Raw genomic sequence first — 26,568 nt, 5'->3', positions numbered from 1 at the left:
TTTCCCGCTAACTCTAGCGGAGAAAACTCCCGCCAAATCCAGCGGAAAAATTTTCCCGCTAAATCTAGTCGGAAACGTTTTCCGCTAAATCTAGCGGAAAATTTTCCCCGCTAAATCTAGCGGAAAAATTTCCCCGCTAATCTAGCAAAAAGGTTTCCCCGCTTAATCTAGCGGAAAAATTTCCCCGCTAAGTTTAGCGGAAAAATTTCCCCGCTACATTTAGCGGAAAAATTTCCCCGCTAAATTTAACGGAACAATTTCCCCCCTGAGTCTAGCGGAAAAATTTCTCCGCCAAATTTAGCGGAAAATTCTTCACTAAATGGGAGGCGAGGAGGAGAGGAGGAGGGGCATAGCCTCCTCTCCGTACCTTCCCTTCCTCCTCAGGAGCTGCGCTCAAATTCGGCGTTACAGGGAGTTGTAAACCCGCTTCACTTTTTTTTAAAGGAAAAACACCACAGTCTATATAAGTACTGAGGCTGCAACCCGTCTTCAACTGGTCTGTTTACCGCGTCCAAAAAAGTGGTCATTTGATTTTCCCTCGATGACGTCAGAGAAGTGTCACGCTACCGCCGGTCGCGATCCTGGCGGTGTGACGGCAGCAGTGCTGGGTATGGCAGACGCCTGTTCCGTTGCACACCGCTGTCCGGCTCGAACGTCCACGACAGCCTCGACAGTCGGGAGTTGGGATGCCGCGACGACAGCGACTCCCGCGTTTGCTCGTGCTTTTTGCAGGAACTTCCATGACCCACCAGTAGGATCGCGACATTCGGCAGTACGATAAACCGACTTTTGTTACGTCATTTGCATCCACTTCAGGATTACGTTCGATGCACGGTCGGAAAAGGACGCTAAACACACCACTCGAAGACGCGCTCCAGGCAACGTACTTGAAGAGTGCGAGCTTATAGACCACTCCAATAATTGCCTTATGCACGCCGTCTTCCTTGTCTGCCAGGCTCTTAACGCGTTCTAACGCGTTTTCCCGAGCTTTGGAAAGTCTCTGTAGCTGTTCCTATTTCTAAGAGCAGTGATTCGACATTGGTTAATAATTTCCGTCCTGTGTCGCTGTCGTGAAGTGTTGCAAACGTTGTTGTTGTTGTTGTTCTTGTTGTTTTTGAAAACGAAATACATAAGCGTGTTTATTTTTAAATTATCCTAATAATATTTTCATGTCAACACGTTTTTTTTTCTTCTTTTTTTTAAAGGAGAGGTCAGTTGAGTCAAATTAATTCTCGTTCTTAAGTTACTCTGCGCCAGTGGTGTCAAGTCAACGTCGAAAGCGTTCGATAGTGGATGTCATAATTTACTGCTACAGAAGTCTGACTTGCATGTTTTCTGCTCGCATCTTTGCTCTTAGATTCCCGCTTAGCAGATCGGTCGTCGGAACTCTGTTCGACTTTCTGATAGCTATTCCCACGAGTTTATCTCAAGTTCTGGTGTACCCTAGGGATCCATCAGGGGCCCTAAACTCGTGAAACACAAAGTTGGGGCCGAAAGTTCGCGGAGCGCGCCGATTGGATGTTGGCGACAAAAGCGCCAAGTCATCGTCGTGATTGTCCAATCGGTGCGCTCCCTCAACTTCGGCCCCAACTTCGCGTTTCACGAGTTTAGGGCCCCAGGGATCACTTCTGTTATTTTTGTTTCTAAATGATTTTCCTTTTTATATTGCTGATGCAATTTTATTTTGTTTGCTGATGATATTAAGTTTTTTTATAAGTGTGAAGTAATTGTCTGATTGCTCTCCTCTCCAAGAAGATGTAGAACGTGTTTCTAAACTGTGCGCCAAAAACTGCTTGTCACTTAGTCTGAGAAAACTAAATACATTGTGTTATCCAGAACGCGCGAAATACTTTATTTGTTATATAATCTGGGAGGCGCTCCAATTCCTAGTGCTCCTTTCATCATGTATCTCGGTGTATCCATCGGTAGTTCACTGTCCTTTAGTAATAACGTGTATATAACTACATAATGCAGCACTTTCACTTAGAGTATTGCGAATAATTTCACGATTGTGTCGCCAACTTTCCACGCCCCGTTGCTTACTGCACTTGTTCAGGACATTAGTCAGGTCAAGATTAGAATTTGGCTCAATCATTTGGAATTTATTAACTTCAACCAACAAGCTGTTGCGATCCAAAATATACAAAAAAAAAAAAACCGAATGATTTTAATCTCGCACGACCGTTATATTTGAAAGACATATTTTTACCATTATTAAACGCTACTTGTCTGATTTTCGTTGCACAAGGTTGCCGGGCGAAGTCATTACAGAGAATTTATATTTCTTCACAAAGTTGTACACGGGGAAGTGAATTCAATTGATTTGTGGCGTTTTTTAGACTTTCATGTTCCGTTAAATGTCAGCAGGAATATGCAAACGTTTTACCCATCTTGTGTGTCTACTGTGTCTCCTTTATTGAGAATTTGATTAGCATTTGATAAGGCCCATATTGACATTTTTCTCTGTTCCTACCAGTATATGTGTCATGTGTACCTGTGTCAAGGCGTGTTTTGCGTAGCCTTTTCAATCGTTCTTTAATTGTAGAAAAACATACACACACACACACTTTGCTGTAACACTAGAAAGGGACAATTTGGTACACGTTTAGATTCGAAAACAATTCAAGGACAAACAAAGACTTCATGGAAGAAAGCGGTTAAGGGGTCGAGAAAGAATCGTAAACAAACACGCCCTTATTTGTTCTACTCTGAACAGAGGGGAACTAAAGCGATAATCAAAAACTGTTATTGTTATTGTTCTTTATTGTTCTTCTTGTTTTTGTTGTGTTTTGACCTAGCCAGAAGTGCGCCCATTCTCCATATTACATAGGGGGCGTGTCTGTACCGCCGGCTTTCATTGCTAGCGCATTAATATCTGATCTCAATGCACGGAGGTGTTCGCCCGATGCAAAGAGGCCACAATAATTAGCAACCGCTGAGCCACATGTCCCCGAAAGAGAAAGGAAAAGAATGGGCGTTTTCTTTTGCGTTTGCGAACCACGTTTGCGAACCACGAACTCTAAATCTCCTCTCGGCAGAAATATGCCGCCTACTTCACCGCGATACGGAACAAAGACGCGTGCTTCAGTCGCGTCGACGCCCCCGGATGACGCCGCAGTAAATAAACTCTACGTAAAGCGCCTTCCCCTTCCGTCTCCGCTAATCGTTCGCAATGAAGGTTGAACTGAGGAATGCGCTGCACCCATTCTTGATATACGGCAAACCACGATTCTGCTGCGATAGAAGCAAAGGCTTTGGTTAATGCAACGGCCTTATCCAAAGAGCAATTGAAAAGTGCAAGACCAATGCACAGTTCCGGCGAAGGCTGAGTGCTTGGTCATGCTAAGCGTTTTTTTTAGGTGCGCCTGTGTGAATTAGGTTTTTGTGGAGGTCCTTGAGCTCAAGGCCTCTCCACGTCTTCGTGACGTCATCACACTACGACCAGCCTGGAAGTTCGGCTTCTTTCGGCGTTGAGCTCTCCCGCAGCGGCGTCCCTAGATGCGCGCTCGGCTGTTCCGTGCATCGGGAAAACTATTCATCCTGCTGTTGATCTTTTGTGCTCTGTAAATTAGGAAACCCATTCGGCGATTTATTTTGAATATTAGAGCTGTAGTTCAATGGGTGTACATGCAGGTGCTTACTAGTATAGCACTAAGAGTCAAATTCTTTAATGACAAACATATATTAAGGCACTGCACAGTTTTCAATTTTGGCGGGCCAAATATTTCGCGAATTAGGTCTAATGGATATATGTAGAGTTCATAAAATAAGTGGACGTTTGTACACTCAATAAATTCCGACTTAAGAAATCTTCCCGTGTGCCTCCCGATATTTTAGTTTGCTAAACATGGGGTTAGGAAAATAATGAGGTTTACCATTTTCCTATAGCTTCAGTATTTCATACTATTTTTCACGACTTTCTACAATAATCTGGCTCTTAATTCAATAAAATCAAGTAGACTTATGATATTATAACCCTGGATCATAATTTGTGCAGCACAGAAGTTCAATGATTGAATGTTTATTTACACTAAAAATGGAATGTGTGGACTGAATGAAAATCAGTCACATGAAGTCATCACAAGTAAGGTCAGTCAAAATAGCGTCAGTGCTTCAGAGTCTTCATCTTTCGCTTTTGGGTTAATTTCTTGAGAACCAGCTGGTCATTCTTTGTCTTGCAATAGTTGTTCAGTACAATGTTCGTTGCTGCGCTCAAAATGTGACGCATCACCAGCTGTGGCGAATGACCACTATCACACACATCGAGATCATTGGAGTCATCCAATATATTATGCGTGAGTGTCAGCAGTGCCGCTTTCTGGTTTGGCAACCCGTGGAATTGTGTGGCATACTTCTCGCTCCTCAGCTTGTCAAGCACTATTTCTGTTGTGACCACAGCAATGACGACAGCTGGCTGGGGGAACTTGAGTCCACCTCGGTTCATGCTTCTGATGATGTCCGAGTTCTCAACTTGGATGTCACGTTCCAGCACTAAGTTTGCTCTGCAGGCAGTGCAGGAGAGCTTCTTGAGTGCAGCGTGAGCACAGTAGCCTGCCACGTAGGTGATCGCTGCGAGGTTTGGAGCCTTGTTAGTAATGTCCATGTCCGTCACTTCAATCCTGAAGTTATCCAGTACAGACCCATCCATCTCGACTGCAGATGCTGCCACCTCCATATCTGGGAGCTGGAGGACTTTCTGAAGGCGAAGCTTCCGTTCAGATTCAAATATCTGTCTTATAGAAACATGATATTGGGCACCAGCAAGCTGTCGGTACTTTCCAAACCTGTCTTCCAAACAGTCGGTCTGGAATTTTCCGAGTAGTACGTAGTCAAATCCCATCTCTTGAAGGCAGTAGCTTGTCAGCTTCACCAAGGTGGACGTCGTGAGTCGGAGGGCACTGTGAGTGTCCGGTGTGAGCCTGCCTGTGTCAAACTTCAGGGATTGCCACAGATCTAGCCATTCTATCACATTGGTGAGGTACTCGATTTGTGGGCCTGACAAAGACGTGACTGGAGACTGGAAGTCATCTCGAAGTCGTCGGCCCTTGTTGCACGTCTTAACATTTACGATGCTCCACCACCTTTCGACAATCTTCAAGAACTCTGCTGTTCCAGCGGCATATTCCAAGCCAAGTCGAAGCCCACAGGTCTCTAAGGCTGCGATTGTAGATGGACTGAAAACCTTCAGAGCCAGCTTGACATTTTGTCGCTCCATGTTGGATGGATGCAGCGCTTTCATCGATAGGGTTGGAGCGGACTTGATGAGCTGGTCCTGTTCCTTTGAGTGAAGCTCCCGAAGCGTCTTGAACGACGCTGCCCATGGTTTGGTGAAAGGACCCTTGATGGGAGGGAAGAACATGCAGGTTCCGATGTTTTTCTGATTAATCCAATTGTTCCTCACGCACTTTAGTATGTGAACAGGGTCGACAACAAAGAAAAGAGGACACTCCGGGTCTGAGGGATGTGGATAGACGCTGCAAAGTTCCGGTGGTGTTTTAAAAAGGGACATTGTTTTTCTGTTTATGGAGTTGTTGTCTGTGATGACAGCGACCACATGCAAGCCTACGTTCTCCAGCTCAGTAATGATGCTGCAAAGAACAGTGTGCAGCTGCTGCGCATTGATTTGATCAACTGGAAGAATATGGACAACATTTTTCTGGGATGAAAGCAGGCTTTGCATCATAAAGACGTGTGCAGTCTTTGCTGCATTTGGGCTATTACTGGCAGCACCAACAACTGATCCGCCTTTGTAGTCAAAATAGGGCTGCAAATGAATTTCATCCATCATGAGCACCACTGTCTTTTCGTGTTGCTTCATCGTAGTAGCCAGCTTCTTGGCATATGATAAAAGGGAAGTACTTTGCTGCTCGGCCGCTGGGCTAACTTCGTAGGAACCACAAACACGTCGTATAGTAGACTGGTGAGGAAGTTTCAAGTTTGCAGAACTCCTCAAGAACCTGTAAGCATGAGGAGAGATGGTAAAGAGAAGGCTTGAAAAAACTAGCAACTCTGAAGAGTACTGAGGTGTCTTGCTGAGAAGTAGAACAACCTGTTCTTTCAAGAAGCTCAAAGCGCTATGCCGCTCGTCATCTTTCAGATTAGAGTTTGTAACATCTTCAAGGAGTGAAAGCGCAAGTTTCAGTATGGCACTGACTCTGTTTTCGGTCTCGGATGCACGCATTTCCTCCAAAGACTCCACAGCATCCAGCAGACGGGACAAATCTCGCATGTCGTTTACTGTTCTTGGAATGGCGTCTATGCCATCAATCTTCGTGACCTGGACATCTTGGAAGAACACTTTCACGGAGAGGTCTTCGGAGATTGTAATTGACTGCCGAATTAAGGGGGCGTTGTCCACCTTAAGATTCAGGAACAGTAGGCAGTTCTGCCGAGAAATAACTGTCCAGAACTGGGACACCTTGAGACATGGAAGGCAATCCAGGAGAGCTTGAAATGTTTGGACCTTGTTTCTCTCTTCTTCTTCTTTATGCATCTCGAGAGAGAGGCTGATGGCTTCTCGCAGAGAAGTTGCGTCGAGGCGAATCCTCTTCTGCTCAGGTGTCTCTCGGGATGTGCTGGCAGTGGAACTTGACAGGTACGCCGGGCAGTTAGGAAATATGCGTGGCACGGCGTCAGGGCGGAGACGTGAAAGCTTCAGTTTGGCTTCGATCACTCTGCCAGTTTTTGAGTCCACATACCTCGTTGAATCGAGAATGTCTGAGGCTTGAAAGTGTTTTTCACATACCTGAAGATAAAAAAAAAAAAATCATGCATTTTAAAAACTAGAAGGGGTCACAAGTTTGATATTACTGTTAAGGACCTCATTTTCGCTCGTTCGACATTTGAGGAATATTTTTCAGAATATAGTATTCGCGATTCGAAATTGGCTATGTAATCGTAACTATAATGTGAAATTTATTCGCGGGATAATTTTCTTGCGATGGCATGCTATCGAAAAAATTAAGAAAATTAAGTCGGTAAAAGTAAATAACCACAACGCAAAGGCACAAATGCAGCGCGAGTGAAAGGTCGAATGACTGGCATCACATCGCAGTTTTCTGCGCTACACTTCGACGTAAAAGTGTAGCAGAACTGGAAATCGTGAATACACACATTTCTAGAGAGTAGATATTTGATTCCAAGCAAGCAACATGAAGAGCGAGAATATGGACCCACAATGACTGACATCCGACAAGAAAACTTACGAATGCTGCTCTTACCACTGAGCGCTTTCCGGGCGTGAAGTCCTCACGTGGGATGGCTCGTATCCATTGCGCGTTTCTGGTGGGATCCGATGGGAACGTGAACACACGCACAGTCTCCTCGCCGTCATAGTTCCCGCGACACTCGGGAACACAGCAGTGTCCAGGCATTTTCACGGTTCACTTGCGAGAAAGGCTCGTTCCGCAAAACAAAGATCGCACAGTCGGTCACCAACGGTCGGCCATGATCCCCGCTGATGATGATTACTTCGCTGTGAATAACCAGATCGGCTCGAAATAAGATTGATCAGATCGCGGAACGCAAGTCTTTGAAAAGTTCTACATCCTACAAATATTTTACAGTCATAAATAGATATATTTACGACCAATATAACCTTTTTTTTTCAACCTGCAGCTTAATTATAACGCTTCTTATTTTCGTGAAATACGAAGCAACGGCTTGTTCTCCTCCGCGCGCACGTGACAGCTGCCAAACTGCCGCTCCAAGGTCGCGGAATCCGACCCCGCCGTCCTGCCTCCTCCGCGCGACGAACGAAAAAAACCGAGACGGCTCCGTCCGCTCCGTCGTAGTGTGCTGACGTCACGTACTGGGAGAGGAGGATATGCAGAGGCTTTGAAGTAGTCTAGGTGGTGTTGGCTGTGCCCATTCGTGCGTAATTGCTGCCGGTCGGTATGGCTTTCGCGAGAAGCCATACGTGTTGAAAATGATTCAATAGACGCAGTGTGATCTCTACTAATGCATTAAGATGTCCAGACGGGCCGCTTCCAATTAACCAGGCCCGAGGTTTTATTGGAGTTCGTTTCTTATTAATTACTTTATATGTTAGCTAGAAATAATCACTCTCGACGTTCTAAGGAAAGACTCGAGTGGTTTCAAATTGAGGTACTAACATGCTCCTTTAATATCTAATATCTCAGCTAAGACATGTAATATTATTACTTGTCTTAGCTAACGACAGTTTTTTTTTTCTTTTTTGTGCTGGAGATCCTAATAAACTAAGATCTCAATTAATCGAGCGACATTTCAAGATTTCAACCTCGCTGCCGGAGTTATGGATTTGGGTGCTGTTTCTTAGAACAAGCGTTAGCACCCAAGGTACTAAAAATAAATTATTGCTTTTCGTAATTGGAGAGTTTGTGCGTATTTTGTGGCGCCTGTTAAAAGAGCGTTGCTGGTCACATAAAGCTAATTCGTCTCGAAGAGTTTGTCAGATAGCAATAATTTCTTCATAAAACACACGCTATCCAAGGTCTTGGGTTTGCCGATCCTAATCATGATTTTGCATTTGTTAATAGTAATTAAAATAGCTTTTACTTCCCATTGCTCTGGTGACCACTGTCAAAAAGAACGATGCATAAAACATTTTGTTTTTCTAACAGTTGGAACTTTCAACTATGCATCCCCTGTCGAAAGTTTCAACCGTAACAACAAATGTTTGAGCGACACACACAATAACGCTGATTTCACTGAAGCGCAATCCGCGTTACAAAAATGTGTTGTTACTGTTTGAACGTGTGAAAGATTACACGGCAGTGTGATGTCTCAAATAGTATGATTACACCTCCCGCAACATCGCAGCTTGCTTACTTCTTGCGTTATTTTAAGATTACTTTGTTTCTAAAACCATCAACCGTTCCACTGAAACACCATTAAAAAAAAATGCGGGATAACAGTTGATGGACCACGCGCCCGATTCGCACCCCGGAGTGGGTGGTTTCTCAGGTGTGAATCGCTGAATCGGGTGCGCAAGAATTGTCCCTGCATTCCTGTCTCACTATAGATTATACAGAATAAAACAAAACAAAAAACACCTCAACTTCGCTACTAAACGAGCTTCAATAAGACAGGCAATCTGTTTCGCACGCTCCGCAGCGGTAATCGAGTGTACTCCCACGTTTGAACGTTGACAGCGCTTGTCCACGCACTCATACCTCAATGAGAACAAGAACTTCTATGCCCAAAACAAGTCTCCAATCGATTTCCACTATTCCTCGCACAGCAAAAGGTAGACACAGAACGCAGCCGCGAATGTCCGATGCTGACAGCGGGCTTCACGTGGTATTCTTTCCACGAGAGCGGTGAGCGAAAAAGATAAGCGCGACGGTGACGTCAGGCAAAAACGACCGGCATAGTATATCTGTCTCGAACTGCAGTCCCCATCCCACGCCCCTGAGCCAGTCGAGCATACGTAATGTATTATGACTGCCTGGCAGGCAAGTTGCCTGCCGCTTCGCTCGTTTCCCTTAGGGCCTTGCCCGTGCGGCAAGGAATACAGAAGAGAGACGAACTTGACAGACAATCGCGAGATGTACTCCGCTCGGTTGCACGAGGAAAGGTTCAATGGGGAATTCGTCCCCCGCGGCAACCCAGGTTAAGACCTAGTTCCTCTGTGGCGTAAAAAAGGGGTACGACAAGTGGACAATAAATACGTCGTGTCGTGTGTGCTAGCATATGTATTGTTGTTGCTGTTGTTTTTCTTTTTTCCCAATGCTTATATTGGAGAAGCGCATTGCTAAGGGAGTAGATACGTCAACTGCTTGGGTTGCGAATCTTTGCTTCATGTAATCCGTATTACATCGCTACTATAAGTGAGTTTTAGAATAGCGAATCCAAAGGTGGTTGCGTCCTCAAAAGAAATACCGTCGTCGCCATGCGCCATGCCAATACTCAGTTTGGGCTCGGCGCGTGGACATTGGCAACGACGCTATTTTTTTGCGTGAGCAAAGCTTTTGAGTCCTATATTCTTAAACTCACTATAAACGCACCATACAGTAGAGTTACTTGCCGTAAATAATTTATTATCGTGTTGTTTCCACTTCGTGCTTTCGGTTTCGATTGTGAAAGCCGCGGTCCCGAGGTTAACCACCACAGACCACGGAACGCGGTTATTTTGGCGGTTACGTGGTCTTAAATAACTGTTACGTGGTAGAGGTTGTGCCACAGCACTCACTCTAGCACATGGAGTCCATGAATATGGCGTCACAAATATTGGGGTCCAGGTACCCTGGTATGTGACATCATTCCGGGGCTCTGCCCCCAAGCAATCAAACCGATAGCATTAGCGTGGCGATACAGTATTTCCGGCGTTTCGGATTTTGTAATATTTCCCGTTGTGTGTCATGATCTCTGTTGTCATAAGCATCACACAAAATCTTATGCCTCACCGGTCCCTTAAGCGGAATAAATTAAACGAAATGAAATGAAATATATTAAAAAAAACTTTATCCAAACTTTTGTTATTAAACTCTACCAAAGTTGTTAGAGCGTAATAAAAAAAGCTGGGCTGGTTGGTGTAGGCTAGACATAATGTAGCTAAAACAAAACAAAACGACAAAGACTAGAAGGAAAAAACAAACAGGACGGGGCAGGCGCTGCCCCGTCCTGTTTGTTCCTTCCTTCTAGTCTTTGTCGTACTGCGCTATTTTACCTACATTATGTTTAGTAATTATGCTCATTTAAGCTGCTACAAGGAGAAGGATTAAAATGACGTTAGTTTAGAACAATATACAAAGAGGAAGCCACTGGGCCGCTTAAGCGTATAATACCCGTGCCACACGGGCAACTCGAATGCCATTTACAACGAATGGCATTGGAGCGGACGGCCAATCAGCGCGAGACACTTCGGGCGTAGCACATTGCACACTATAAGAAAAAGGGGGTGTACACAGGTACTCCCCTTGTCGCATTATGTAACGCACTAAGTAGCTAATGTGCCTATCAAAAACTAAAAAACTGAGGTTTTGCAGCCGGGCCGAAAAAAACCTTGATTGTCTCAATGTAGCCTTTAAGGAGTACATTAGCTATTTTAATAAGTTGTATCGGTCGACTATCAAGCCGCTCGTGAAAGTTGGTATTACCATCTCGGCGTCAGTGGACAGAACGACGAAATGTAGTTTTGAAGAGTTACATATGCGACAAGAGGAGTACCCGTGTACACCCCCTTTTTCTTGGAGTGCACGCGCGACATATTGCGAGCTGATTCGCCAATCACACAAATGTCATTCGTTGTAAATGGAATTCGAGTTGCCCGTGTGGCACGGGTATCAGATTTGAACGCCCGGGACCCTCCAGCATGTTCACAGGTTCAAAATATGGATATAAAACATAACCGAATTACGCGTGAACACGTGGCAATCATTTACAACCGCTAGAAATGCAAGTAAATTAAAGATGTCCCATGTTAGACAGGATGTACATACATTTCACAGAAGCCCTGGCAGTCGAGTAATTATGGCGAAACAAGCAATTCAGTGAAGCATCGTGAAAAATAGTAGAAATCAACGAAAATCAGTTACAACCTACAAAATCTAATCGTTCTGTTCGAACATGCAATGATAATTTATTTTTAGCTAGAAAGACAGAACTATTTTAACTTGTTCTTTGTCCGATTTTTTCAGGTGATAGGTTAAGGCAGTGGTTCTCAAATCAGGGTCCGCGGACCTCTGCTTCATCAGTCTAGCCCGGCAATTAAACTTGTCTTTTTTTCAGGTCAAGAAAAATTTCTTAAATTTTCGGGCGAGTTACCTCGTGTGTATGTCAATAAGAGGAGTCTACGTCAAACTAGCCCTTACTTATATCCGTTTATTATATCATTATTATATTCAACCTATACCTCCCCCCTCCTCTTACCACGAACGGGGTCCTCCATCATCTCCGCCGATCCACAAGTGGTCCGCAAAACATCGACGGTTGAGAACCACTGGGTTAAGGTATTCGGGCGGATTCTCAAACGCGACATTAAAGGAAAACTGTTTCTTTCTTCTCGTAATTTGTATATATCATATAGGAATGGCCTATGTTTCTGAGTACTTTGATTCTGTGAAATATATTTTTATTTGTGCAATATTCACTTGTTAACTCAATGAACTGAAAAGATTTTCAAATTAGAATTTTCTTGCCTGCGCATATTTTTTTCTAAATTTAGTACATGTTATATAAATAGCTATTTCAGAGCGTACGACAGATTCTCCAAGTGACGGCTACACTTAGCGTATCAAATTGACACCACACTCACTCTTAAATCTGTAAAAATATCTCGAGACTAGTCGGTTTCTTTTTGACATGATCGTCGTGATTTCCTGATGAAACATGGGTCTCAAACTGCAAAACCAAGGTTATGTGCTAGTCTAAGATTCCCCAATCTTTGGCAGCGATACACTGTTGTCAATTCCTGCAGAAATATAGAGACATCGAATTTTTATTGTTTATGCGGGTTTCGAAACCACACGATAAAAGTCTTATAATGACTGAACTAAATAAAACTGAAAACTATGTTAATGTCTCACCTATATTGTTTAAAAAAATAGGACTGTCAAGCTTATATTGCTCGTATGGCCGTAGAAAGTCATCCGCTTATTGGAGACGTTTTGGTCGCATTTTTAGCTGGCTTAACTCGTTAGCGAATAATGAACCAAAAGTAGAAAACTGTTTAAAAATAGATTTTATTTATTCGTATTCAACTTTAGACAACATAAAACTGCCTTGGAGATGAGGCAAAAGGCGGCAGTACAACTTCCCTGGTTAGGCTCCTAGCGAGTACATGCACTAGGCCCCTTGCAAGTGCATCCCTGTTGAAAATAGGAAAATTTTAATTACTACTTGTACAATCAACATTTGAGAACTTATATAAATGATATAAGAATTATATAAATATTAATTACATAAGGCGTATATCATAACACTACTCCGAGTCCGGATAGCATTTCTACCAAGTTATTCAAATTAACTAAACTAATATCTGGTCATCTACTGGGAAGGCTGCTCCAGCAATCGCTGTCCACAGGTGAATTACCAGATGATTGGGAAAATTCACGGGTCATTCATATCTCTAGAACATAGAAAAAAAAACATATTCAATAATTACACGCATATTTCACTCACCCGTGTTTTGGGTGAGCTTCTAGAACAGGTTACGTTACATCGTCTCAAATCATGACCTACTTATGGTCCCATCATCTTCTTTTCACTAACCAGCGCGGTTTTGGAAGTGGCTGTACGTGCGAGACGCAGTCGTTCCAGCTAGTCACGGGTCTCCATATATCTGTTCACGCGTTCAAGCCCGTTGATGCTATATTTATTGATTTGGCCAAAGCCTTCGATCGCGTTCCTCATCACTGGCTAATGCATAAGCTGACTAACTATAACCTTATCCACTTTCGTCGTTAAATGGATCATAATCTTCTTAACGGACGTCAATCTGTTGTTATTGGTGAAAGTATTTCCTCCTTCCTTCCTGTGATGTCCGATGTCCCGCGGGGATTGGTACTTGGTCCTGTGCTCTTTCTGAAATATATCAATTATCTTCACTCTAACATCAAATCTTGCACTCATCTGTTCGCAGATGATTGTGTCATTTATCGTCCAATTACGGGTTCTCTGGATTATAAAACCTTGCAGGATGACTTGTTCATTATTTCAGACTGGTAGGCCACGTGGTTGATGAAAATAAATGCTAACAAAACGAAAGCTAGAATATTTACCACAAAACGGCATTCCACACCAAACATGTACTTAATCGGAACTGATCCAATCGAAAATGTGTCATCACTTAAACATCTTGGCATTCATCTTTCACCCGATCTTACCTGAAACATTCACATTCAACATGATACCAACAAAGCGCCGAAAACTCTTGACTTCCTTCTCGGCAAACACAGAAACAAAACTTACTGCCAACATTGCTTTTGTGAGATCCCAAAGTGAGCTTGCATCTATCATTTGGCATCCTCCCCATTCAAATCTGAGGGATAATATAGAATCACTACAAAACAAAGCCTCTCGATTTATATTTTGTGACTATTCCCGCTTTACCAGTGTAAACAGTAGAAAATGTCGACTTAACTTATCAGCTCTTCATACCAGAAGGCATCTTGCACGCCTATCATTTCTCACAAACTCTACCATAGCTCTTCATCTTTTAGATATAAAATATCTATTCTTTTTTTAGCCATCTCACCATACATCCGTCCCGTTTAGATCACCTTTTTTTAAAAACAAATTCACCCAATATACGCATAAACTAGCATGTTCCAGAATTTGCCTCTTCTCTTTGCCATTTCAATTTGGGCAATGACGGAACTTCGAGCTCACTACCGGCGCAGGTTCCAGGGTGCTGTTTGGCGAGATTAAAACACATCGGAGTAGGACTAACAACCTCGCAGCGTTTGAACCTAGCTAAGCACAACCCAAGCCTTCATGCTGAGTCGGTAGTGGGCTCGAAGTTCCGTCTCTGTTTGCATTTCATTCGAACACGATCGATAGTATCTTATAGTACTTTCTCTTTCTCTCTCTCCATATATATATATATATATATATATATATATATATATATATATTCACTCACTGTTGAAAGTGCCGGTATGCGTCCAAATGTTTCGTTGTATGCATGCATTGTAGCTTTTCTTTTTTGTGCGTGTTCCTGCTTGTTTGCTTTTTATCTCAAATTATTGTATTTAGTTCCTCCCTTTATGATAGCCGTGAGGGAATTCAGGGTAAATGAATTTATTGATTAATAATATGATCCTATACATTCACATACATATTTATTGGACAGATTCATATCGTATTTATTTTAACTATAGATACACGAACTTTATAAGACATTGGAACAAGCTTACTAGTTTTGCCACAAATGTTTATTATTTGAAATTCATTTCTTCGCAATAATTCTCCAATACATCGTTAAATTACGATGAAAGCCTATTATCTATATCTGTAATAGACTGACAACCCATAATAGGCAAGGATCTGTTACCCTTCAACTGTCACGGTCGCTTCAATGCACTCTTTATTAGGCGCTTTATTCTCACCAGAGCAGTGTTGTACGGAACGGCGTTCCGAGGAACGACGTCCCCGGAACCCGTTCCCCTTACGAGGAACGGAGGAACGCCGCCATTCTATCTTGCAGTGGCCAAACTCGAAAGGAAACTCGTCAAGTTTTTTAGGGGGAACAGTAGGAGGAACGACTTTTCCTTTTGCATCTTTCTCTATATACCTACCTGCACTTTCAGGCGAAGTAAGTAGGCATTTAGATTTTCTTTTGCTATCCACTAGTTCAGCGTCTGACTCGAACAGATGGGGAAGTGTCCGAGACATACCCGAAAACAAAGAACTGGAGCAACATGTGATCGCGGCGACACGATACGTAGTTTAATGTGGCTATTTTCGCTTCTTTGCTTTAGTTTATCCAAGGATTATTCGAAACAATATTTAGTTAAGATACTCAAACCTAACGTTCAAGTAACGAGTTCCTCTTGAACAATTCTGAAACTTCTGACGGCAGCTCGTTCCAAGTGACTGAGAAGGAACGAAAGAGCGCTTCCCGTTTGAGAGGAACGCGCACAACACTGCACCAGAGTGACTAAACAGGCCCCCCCCCCCCCCCCCCCCCCCCCAACCTCACGATAGTCCAAAGTTTCAGCGGCCGCTCGACGAACTAGAAAGCTTAGATTTAAGGGAGGGCGCAACTCAAGCCAAGCAGAGGGTTTGCAAATTAATGGCGGGTGCCGCCTGGTGGGAATGGTCGCAAGTGCGCATGCGTCTTCTTGTCACGTGGCGTGGGGGAAAGAGGGCGCAGAAGCGGAGACTCTCGAAGACGATCAACGGTGTCGTCATCCGCTGATATTGCAAACGCTGCCCATTAACCACGTGACTCCCGATCGAACAGTTGGAACACTCTGACATCCAGGCACACCGCGACCGACACGCGACTGCATTCGCTTGAGGCTAATACCTGTCAACGGTGAAATAGTTTCATGCTCATTTTCTACTCCCTTGCCTGCAGTGTTGCCCGCCGTGTCTCACCGCCATTTTTCGCCCTTTCTACGATTCGCCCGAAAGCATTTTAAATATGTGCCCTCTGGCAAGGAAGTACGAAGGTTAAAAATGGAAGTACGTGTCGGTGTTTTGTGTTACGAACTGTCTTTATACACACAAAAATATGGAACAGGGAAAAATATTTTACTTCGGCTCTCTCTACAAAATGGCAACCTGTCACGGGCAGGTCCGGGTTGATTTTATTAAGAAACCGTGAGTTCCAGTAACGTTTCCTCGCCCTGCCGAACGTCACGAACACTCTGTTCCGATGTGCTTAAAGTTGACGTGTATTTTCTCATTTCGCTTAATTTAAACGGAAAACCATTCATATTTATGCGGTCAAACAAGAAGCCTTCTTTTTTTTTTTCCTTGCGATGTATTATTATTGTAAATAGGGTAATTACACGGGGGATGAATAGAAATGGCCAAAAAAGATTACTACTAAGTTCTACCTTCAAATTTTTCCAAACTAGGCCCCGGGAAAGAGAGAAAGAGAGAGGGGGGAGCTCTGCAATTCGTTTTACTTGTTAGTATCATACAAAGAAAGAGAACGTGAATCTTCGCTAAACCGTCCACAATTGAAATATCTATGCAAATATCACTGATCGTGTTTGTGTAGTTTTTTTTCTTCTTTTCTTTTACCTTAGTATAGTTTAGTAGGTGCCACTAATTATTGTATTCACGGCTTCCCTTTCCTCTACGCTTATGTTAGTTTGTGAAAGGACTGAACAATATTTACCTTGCGCACAAAGCGCAAGCCTGCTTATGACCTTGGTGCAGTCTAAAATCTAAATAAAAGCACACTCATCGAGACCATAGTCACTGACTGCTCCAGAAGCGCAGGGCGTGGTGAATTCCGAGCATATCTTACTAACTCCCCGCAGCCAATGAGATTTCTGCATTAGCCGACAAGGACGTCAAAGGACCAATCAGGAAGCGACAAGCGTAAAGATTTTTGGTCGCACTAGGGTAGACATCGGCAAAACGTTTCAATGAGGGACACGTTTTGAACTTGAAGGTGAAGGCTGCGATTTGACACAGCCCGACGGCAGTATATGAAACGTCGAGCGCCCGTGAGCTTACAAAGAATTGCCGGTCACGGTGGCTAAATTGAACTTACAGTACAAGTTAATTTATTAATGTGTTTCTTCCTGGCCGCGAACAAAAAGGGAACAAAAAGTTAGGGCGCAAACAAGCTGGTGAAGGTTTAACATTTTGGACAGAACCCCGAGACTGGGGGGAAAAAGGACAACACAACACAAAGTCTCAAGACTTTGTGTTGTGTTGTCCTTTTTGTCCCCCAGTCTCGGGGTTTTGTCCAAAATGATAAAAAGGGAAGTTTTTTTTTTTTCAGCAATTAGTAGAAACCGCAATTACTGCACTCACAACGAGAGCTATATTGGTATGTGGTATACTAGAAGATACATATTTATACTGCGTTGAATGACTCTACAGTTTTATGCAAATTTATGCAAATTTTGACATTCAACGTGTTTCACAAACAGGGGATCGAACTCTACGAATAATATTTGGTTAAAAAGAAAAGAAAACAAAAACGTATTCAAAATCGTTAAAAAGTTTGGATGGCATTCACTCAGTTAAAAGAAAACGTTCAATTATCTCACTTTAATTAAATCTACCCGATAATGCAAAACCTGAAATATATGTGATTAACATTGCCATGCGCGTTACTCAGATTTATGAGGCAACAGTTTTAAGTTCGGCGAGAAAATATTAATCAAAATGTAGCGAACAGCAATGGTTGATAAAATAGGACTGGCAGAAAACATTCTTTAATCATTAAAACATTTCTCCGAGCTGAACTGTATTTAGGAGACAGCAAACATTCAAACTAAGCACACACTCAGAATTACCTACAAAAGCCGGCATAAAGCGACAAAATGCATATTCCGAACAAATTACAAAAGCCGGAAATGCTTCGGTTACGCTTCATTGGAAAAATAACCTCATTCAGAAGGTTTGATCAGATTTCAAACAACTTTTTTACATTACGGATTAAAAAAAAAAAAATGCCTATTTCTTAGCCAGAAGTTTTATATCGCATAATATTTCGCGCAGTCTAGTAAAATCAATCTGAAAGCTTTTTTTAAACTTTTTTTACATTTTTACACGTTTTGAATAAGTTGTCGAAAAAGCAAAACAAACTGCGTTGTTGTAACGCTCTTAGCATTGAAGATCCTCAATATAGTAGCTGATTTAGCAACTCTAAATAAATTCTACAATTCGTTCCCTTCCATTCGGAACAAGTCAGCTTTCTGAAGAGTTCTTTAAGAGCTATAAAAGAATTTAAAAAGACGCTTTGTTACTCAAAGAGACGAGCATGCGGCAAATCGCATAGCTCTACCGAAGAAATTAATTTGTTCCATGGAGGTACGCTCGCTCCTCGACAATCTAAATCCACACTTAATGGATTTGACGAAGAACGTTAGAACCACTTTTAGAGCTCCCTGGACTATTGTTGGTTTTTGTTCATCTACGCGATTTCTAAATAGTAATCACGACTTATTTAGCTGACGTCGCAACCTCCGTTTTTCAATCAAGTAATAATGTTAAATACTTAGATCAATGATTGGGGAAAGATTTGCCCCACGTCAAAGTTATGAAACTATTGCATGGAGTACGTGAGGTTATAATTTTTCTTTTCCGTTTTCTGTCGTATTACTTGCTTTAATTATTATGCCCGCGGTAAAATTAACACAACCTAAATTACAGAATGCTCTAAAGGGTCTGCGAAAACAAGAAACTTCATGGACGCATCGTATAATACACGAAGTATTTTCGCCACCCCTCAGCGCACTTCTCAGCCTTGAACTATACACCTTTCCAAAAACCGCTCCTAGGCCGCCGCCATGTTGCTGATGCTGATGCGGTTGGTGCGACTCTCGCGCCCTCTATCAACTAGAAATTTTCTGCCACTCTCTGGGACTGTGAAGACCCGCTCAGCGCGGTTCTCTACCTACGTTTTTGCGGTTTTGCATTCGACGTTTTCTCGCCCCTCTTGAAAGTTTCCACTTAATTTTTTTTTTATGCGTGCTGCGTACCCTTTCGGTGTTATCTTCCATTGTGAGAAATAAGGCTGGTAAGTGCCTGCCATTCAAACTTTTCTGCTCGACATTCACGGGAAACGAAAGACGTGAAGGACGTCGAACGACCCTCGACGCGATTTTGCGAACATTGTTCTCCCCCCTCTCAGAGATAATCCGCGTAAAATCCTCAGCCATCTCCAAAAACAGTTGTCCGGGTTGGGGTGAGAAACGGGTCAGTCGCGTTTGTTTCTTTGCCTTGGTGCGGTTCTGAAAAAAGGAAGCTCTCCCCAAGACGTGCCCCAAAACGAAGTCATCCCGGATTCCGTCCGATCGTCAAGATGTGACTGTCGTCGACTGTGACTGTGTTATTTGAGATCTTTCTCAAATAAATTCGTTTTGGATAACGCTACATCGTGTGGTACGTACGAATGTTAACACTTCCTCAATTGTGTGTCCGTGTCCTGCCCATCGGTAAACACGTTAATTGTGAGCGTGAAAAATGCATGCCTTTCGGCCCTCTTCTGTTGCAATTTATTTTTGACAGCAAAGCCCTTTGTCGTTTCGCATGCGGCGAATCCCGCGGTGCCGTCAAAACTTATTGCATGAAAAAAACAAATAACTAGAACTATTCATTCCAGTCGCATTCGTTCTGTCGCGCGTGTACCCAACAAAAACAGTTAAGATTTTTTTTTATTGTTTTTGTTTTTTTAAATGTGGCACAATGCTTTCTCAATGTCCTCGGGAAAATACATGTACCATGAAACACAAAATATAGCGGGAAAAGGCGAGAATTTAGCCGCCAGCAGCGTTTGAAACTGCGCCTACGCAGGCTGCGCCTATTGAAATCACAGTCCACTCGGTTAGGGTTAGGAGGGACGCCGGTGAGAGTCTAGCCTCAAACTCAGTGACTGGGCTCACAAACGGTTTGTTGCCCCTGGGGTCGAGTGTTTTTTGGAAAGGTGTATAAACTAATAAGGCCCAGAGGCCGAATTTCCAGTACACGGTTTCGTGCACAAACCGTCAAGTAAACTTTCGGAACAAACTTATCTCGAGGACCAGAAAGTGGCAATGAAGATAAATCCCAGGGCATTAGCGACGCAAACTTCCTTATTTCACCGCTCTCCGACGTCTAAACGTAAGAACATCTCTTACTTAACAAGGTCTTTTTATTTCGTATGTCCTTGGAAGCAGCGACAGATACACTCGTACCTTCAAGAACTAAGGAAACTAGAAGCTTGCCCACTAACGCATAGGAAGGCACATTCATTCAAAGAGCGTTAAGTGCACGGTTAGTTTCTCTGGTGCGGTAATTTCATTCCCTTTCCTCCCTCATAACTTACCGTCCACTCCGTTGTCCCATTGCCCACAATTTATCTGACACTCATTTGAGATGCAGGAAACTCTTTGTGCCATCATATGTTTCAGCTGCTGCCAAAATAAGAAAATTCTTGCGTTGAATGAAATCACCAGCTAAACTCTTAACTACTCCCGAGCTATCGCCAATAGGTATTCGTTTGATGAGTACATATTTTTCATCGAGGAAAAGTGCGCATTTTTATTTTGTTTTGTTTTCTGCTCGTAAAATAGTTGACGGGGAGGTGCAGCTGGAGTTTCTGGTCACGTATTCATTACTCATTGTGGATAACTAACTTTTTATTATAAATTGTCAACTATTGTCCTCTGTAATATGGTGGAATGTTGGGCGAGTTGCTGGTACATGATGAACAAAAAGTAAAACAGCGCCCAAAAATAAAAAACACACACAAAAACAACAGTACAAGAAGATGAAGTCTACGAGCGGAGCGCTGATTCTCAACTGATTCATTGGAAGAAAACAGAAATCGACGACCATCACGGATCATCAAACATCAAGTCACCGGCCCCCGCACGTGTCAAACCTGCTGAAAAATGCCATCTCTTTGTCAAATAATGCGATAGAAGGTGAAGTGACGCACCTATTTTTTTGCGTCGAAATATAAAAGGATTCTCTAGTCATCTGTCGACTAGGATTCTCTAAGGATTCTCTAGTCATCTGTCGACTGTGTCGTCCCAATGGCGAATTCGGGTGGTCAATCGCCGGCGAGACCGAGCCGGCGGAACCGGCAGCCAGAAAAGCGCCAGCGGCACACAACGTGACCCTCAGCACCCGAACACGAAACGTCAGACGGTGGCAGTTTACTTCGCCTCTTGCCCGCGTGACACCGCTAGCGAGAGGCTGTCGCCGCTGTCACCCATGTCCCAGCGGCTTGGATTGACTTGAGTAGTGGCTGCTGTAATGACTTCAGATCAGTTTCGTTCGTTCGTTCATTTTTTCTCATTGACCTTCTCTCCCATTTCGGAAGTGACGACACCGGATACAGTCTGGCGCCTGCTCGCCCGGCCGTTTGGAGCTCGGGCGAAAAAAGCGCCGGAAAGTTGCCGGTGCTTGCCGGAGAACCACCCCCCGAACGGTGCGCGCTGGCCGGAAACTGGCCACGCGAACACTTTTGCCGGTCTTCCGGCAAAATAAGTTGCCGGCGATTGACTATCCAAATTCGCCGTTAGATGCTCATTTGCGTACCTATCACTGTGTACTGCCAAGTTGCCTACTGGCGATGATCAGGGGTTAAGAGAGCATGCTCTATCGGTCAGATCATCGCCAGCAGGCAACTTGGCAGTAAACTGTAATAGGTGCGATTACAAACCCGTTCATGATGAAACGAGCATCTTAGGACGACATTGTTAAAAGATGACTAGAAAAAGCTTTGAGGCCCTTTATATTTCTAAGCAAAAAGAGAAGTGCGTCAGTTCGACTTTTATGGCATTATATGACAAAGAGTTGGCATTCTTGAGCAGGGGAAGGGGGGGGGGGGCGGTTAATGATCCGTGATGCTTGTCCATTTGTGTTTTCTTCCAAAATATCAGCTTAGAGTCAGCGCTCTGTTTAAACACTTCATTTTCTTGTCCTCCGTCTTTTTTTCTTTCTTGCGCTGTTTTATTTTTTGTTAAATACTGTCCTCTGTTTGTGCGTGCGTGCGTGTGTGTGTGTGCGTTTTAGATGAAGGAGGCGTAATAATGCTCTTCAGCGACCTTTATATCTTAAACAGCAACGTTTTCTTTAGAATTTAAGAAGTACATTATTCTTTCATACGTTAATTTAAGTACCCTGAACGCTATATATTTCTATAAATAAGTTAGTTGGCAGCGACCATTACGTCATCGATCTTGTGCTCGCGTGTGACGTGTTCGTTTGAACATGTTTGGTCTCGGATCGCGAGACACAAGTATGTTATCTCTGCTTCCTCGATAAAATATACACTTACTTTAAAGGATGCTGAATCAAACATTTGTCTCTATAAGTGGCGCACTGTCGTTCCATGAGTCAGCAGCGGCCGGTGTGCGCGAGCACACGCAACAAAATTGACGTCATCATATCCCCCATTCAAGCTTAATAAGCGCGAATGGGGGATATGATCACGTTAATTTCGTTGCGTGTGCTCCCGCACACCGGCGGCTGCTGACTCATGAAAAGATAGTGCACCACTTATTATTTACAATATACTTTGTCTCATCCTACGATGGACTAAAGGCCAAAGCCACGGGCCGCCAGGTTCAATCACGTTTCACGCTATACTATGACAGGCTTAACATTGATTAGGAGTGGACGAATAATGCTCCGAATCCAAAAGCGCCGCATCACGTCTATAGCTTCGACGCTGCAAAGAGCCTGCATGTCGTGGCTTTTTTGCGATGTAAAATTGTTGAGTCACTCAGTGCTCTTCGATTCGAAGCACTGTCCACCCGTCCCCGGATCAGTGATCCGAGCGCGGGCACCGGTACGTGCATCGAAGCGAAATACCGCACAATTTCTATGTGGGTCGCGATTGGATGTGGCGGTCCGTAGCTTTGGCCTTTAGTCCATCGTAGGGTGAGACGAAGTATAAAATGTTTTGTTCAGCATCCCTTTAAATTATGCCTGAGCTTTCTATATTGCTCACAAAGGTTGCTCGATTGCCCCAAACTGAACTGCAGCAGCTGTCGCGGGAGACAAAGTTTGGTGCTTAAAGACATTGCGAACAAGCACATATTTATAGACGCAACTTATGAGCCTGGCTGCAGGGACGAATCAACACTGTCATCCCGTTTCCTTTTTTTTTATAGTTTGTTAGAAAAAAAGTAACTAGGTCTTCAAGCATAGTGGAGCAGTTTTCCGGTCTATAATCATCCCACATCATAAAAATGTTTGCCTTTTAACGCGGATTGCGTTTTAGGGCTGGCTTCTAAGTCTAGAGAATCACGAGAGGCTGCAACGAAAACCATGATAACACGGCCTATTCTCTCTAAAGGACACTTCGTGCCTTGGCGGGAATCCAACCAATAAATTCTTGGTCAGTGGTTTTCTGTATACCACTGCGCTACGGGAGCGCCAAAGGAAATTCTTACAACTTCCTTTTGAATTACGCCTGAAGTCGACTAACGCAGAATGCATCCTGTGCTTGTGTCGACCTGCTTCAATCTGTTTGATTCTGTTGCGTCTGTTTGGCCCGTTAGGTTTTTGGGGTAATCTGTTAGGCGATGAGACACGAACACACGACGTATTGAGGTAAGTTATAGTGTTTGCGTTTTATTTTGAGTAGTCCTCTTCCTAATGCCCCCGTCCCGCTGTCCCACACTTCTCATCCAGTCAAGTGAACACAACACAATGATAGCCCCGAGGATGCCCGCGATCGCTTATCCCAGACTCTGAGAAATTGCTTCCGGTATATACAGTTGCGGGGTTTTTCTCTTGAGACATGGGCCTTCTCTTCCGAGCGATCTGTTTTCGTAAGAGCTGAGGGATGAACGAGCGCAGAGGCATCAACGGCGCAAGTCACTGGCAAGCTCCTATTCCTACCTCGCTGATTGAACGTTCAGTTCACGGTATGACCACCCCGTCGTATCCTGCAGTAACCGCTTTCAGCGTTGTCTGAAGGAAGATTTTGATTTTGGTTTCTTCGTTCGTGGATTCTTACATTTGATGGGTTCGCAATGACCAGCGGTGTGGCAGAATAAAAGGGTTGACCAAATCCGTCTTAAAGCATGAAATGCTATGTAATGGTATACACCCCAATCCTAAACTTTTGTCTGTCCGTCCGTGCATGCATTTCCCGCTAAATTTAGCGGGAAAACTGAAGTCAGATGACCTAAACACCAATTCGGTTTTCCCGCTAAATATGACGAAAAAATTGATGTCACGTTACCTGACGTCACGTGACTTGCACGCCAATTCATTTTCCGAGCTACATTTAGCGGAAAATTTCATGTCTCGTGACCTGACGCTGCAAACCTACATAACAATTCGGTTCTTTTTTTTTTTTTTATACAAACATATTTTTTTTGGCTGTTTCTTTTCGAGTCAGGCAACTCTCAGGCAATTCAGAATTGTGACTCAAAAGGTACCGACTATATACTTTGTTTCATCTTAAGTTGGAGCGTAGCCGAGGCTACCGTGCTACTGCCGATGCGTAGGTTCTGGTGTTCGACGTTCGTACGCCATACCCTGCACGAGGCGCAGACGACGCCATTGTTCGCTCTGACCGCGGAGGGAGACGGCGGGTGGACACAAAGACAGCTGCCCTATGCGTCTACCCACTAATCCCTCCACTCAGAGCTCGGCACTATATGACGTCAGTGCAAACTCTCATTGTCTCCACTTCTTCGGCTTCTCTCCATACACAGCGCTGCATTATTTTATATAATTATAATAACCCGACAATTATAATAATTATATAATATAATATAATATAATATATAATAATAATTATGATTATAATAACCCGAAAATTATAATAACATGTTCATCATGTTATTCCTCTTCTTTCTTTTTTTTAAAAAAGGTTATATTCAGTCTTGTATACTATAGGTCACCTGGCAACAACACACATATAAAAGGTGTACAGGTCATGGGACGTCAATATTTCCTCTAAATATAGCGGGGAAACTAAATTGGTCCGTAGGTCCCGCGATTTCGGTTTACGTGACATCATATTTCCGGCTAAATTTATCGGGGAAGCTGAATTCCTGTATAGGTCACGTGACGTAAATTTCCCGCTAACTTTAGCGGAAAATGCACGGACGGCATTTCCCGCATTTTTATATTGGGGGGTACCATTAAAAAAAAGTTCATGCCTAAAAAGCATTAACGAATCAATGCTTACGGTCTGCATTAAGTTGCGCAATATTAAAACGCGATAATTTCAGCGCGAACATGTTGACGGTGATTTAATACAAACTTAATCCTAGCAACACTCTCCAGAGTTCTGCCATCCGATGGGAAGCACTGTTTTCCTCTCGTTTCCTTATTTCGTTTTCTGTTCTTAACTAAACTTGTTGTTGTTGTTGTTTTTCTTGTTGTAATTATGAAGTTCAAGCTGTTCCTCGAAAAGAGTCGCTCGAAATGGCAACGGCAGTCATTAAACTGTTTCTGAAATATGGAATATTTTACCGAGAGCGCAGTTTGTACCGTCGGGCTTTAAAGACAAATTAGCGGATGGCACAGTGTGTAAAGCCACGAATCTCGTTAAGGATACAAAAAATATCGAGAGACTCTCTCCGGTGACGCGCAATCTAACTTTCGTAAACGATTCTGCTGTAATTAATCAACCGCGGTATTTGCTGACGCAGCCACCAAGTTCTGTTTTCAATTACGCGGATTCATTAAACCCCATCGCCTCTCTCGCCTTTATGCGTAACAGTGTTTTAGCGCGACGACGGCCGTCCCCCCCTTAAGAGCCGCAGTTTAGCCGGCTCTTTGGGCGGTTGAGTTATAAACACTTCGCTTGCCGTCTCGTTTATTAAAAAGAAAAGGCTTCGTTTCTGCTCGTACAGTCAAACTACCGCATAAATTATCAACATGTTTGCGAGCGTGCTCGTCAAACCTCGCATGCGGACGTGTTTGTGTGTTTTTTGTGTGTGTTTTTCTACGCGTCCTTTGAAGGTGACACGTTTTGTAACATCGCATGGTAAACGTGACACGGGAAACGACTGAGGGCGGACCGCACGTTCGTCTGCGTCTTTTTCAGGGGTTGTGTTGACGTCACTACGCCAAAGTCTGATTGGCTGTAATAGACTGCCACCGCTGCCGCGATTCATGCCGGGAACTTTAGTCCTTCTGCACTTGTGAGGACGTCGCTGGAGCTCTGCGCACGCAGATTACGAAACGGCACGAGCTGTCTCGTGCACTGCCGCCTGCGTTCTACGAACTAAAGACATAACCGCGCCACGCATGCGCCAAACGCTTGGCGATATCGGTCTATTGAAGGATAGTGGGTAGACCTCAAGGCAGATTGCTTTGAGCTCTACACACTATCCTTCTCTTTATACCAACCAACCGTACCGTTTAAATTAATTACGTTAAGCCGGCTGTTACTGGATTCTAAGGTAGATTCACCTGAATAACAATTTCCGACTCTTAGCCGTGTCGTTCTGATGAACTGCTGCGATAGCAGATACGCTGAACGCTTCT

The 26,568-nt window shown here is 43.6% G+C and overlaps 2 protein-coding genes across 2 annotated transcripts in view; one reads left to right on the top strand and one right to left on the bottom strand.

The window, feature by feature from the left end:
• LOC8039699 (RYamide receptor) overlaps nucleotides 1–26,568 on the top strand; it is a 210,201-nt gene that overhangs the window by 18,117 nt on the left and 165,516 nt on the right. The window lies entirely within an intron of this gene.
• LOC121837027 lies at nucleotides 3,706–5,567 on the bottom strand. The gene has a single exon (XM_042292299.1). The coding sequence runs from the start codon at nucleotides 5,507–5,509 to the stop codon at nucleotides 4,106–4,108; it is 1,404 nt and encodes a 467-aa protein (XP_042148233.1). The 5' UTR covers nucleotides 5,510–5,567; the 3' UTR covers nucleotides 3,706–4,105.

Source organism: Ixodes scapularis, unplaced genomic scaffold (assembly GCF_016920785.2).
Source record: "Ixodes scapularis isolate PalLabHiFi unplaced genomic scaffold, ASM1692078v2 PGA_scaffold3__209_contigs__length_174095766, whole genome shotgun sequence".
Lineage (NCBI taxonomy): Eukaryota > Metazoa > Arthropoda > Arachnida > Ixodida > Ixodidae > Ixodes > Ixodes scapularis.
The sequence above is the reverse complement of the archived record's forward strand: the minus strand, read 5'-3'. Positions and strand labels throughout refer to the sequence as shown.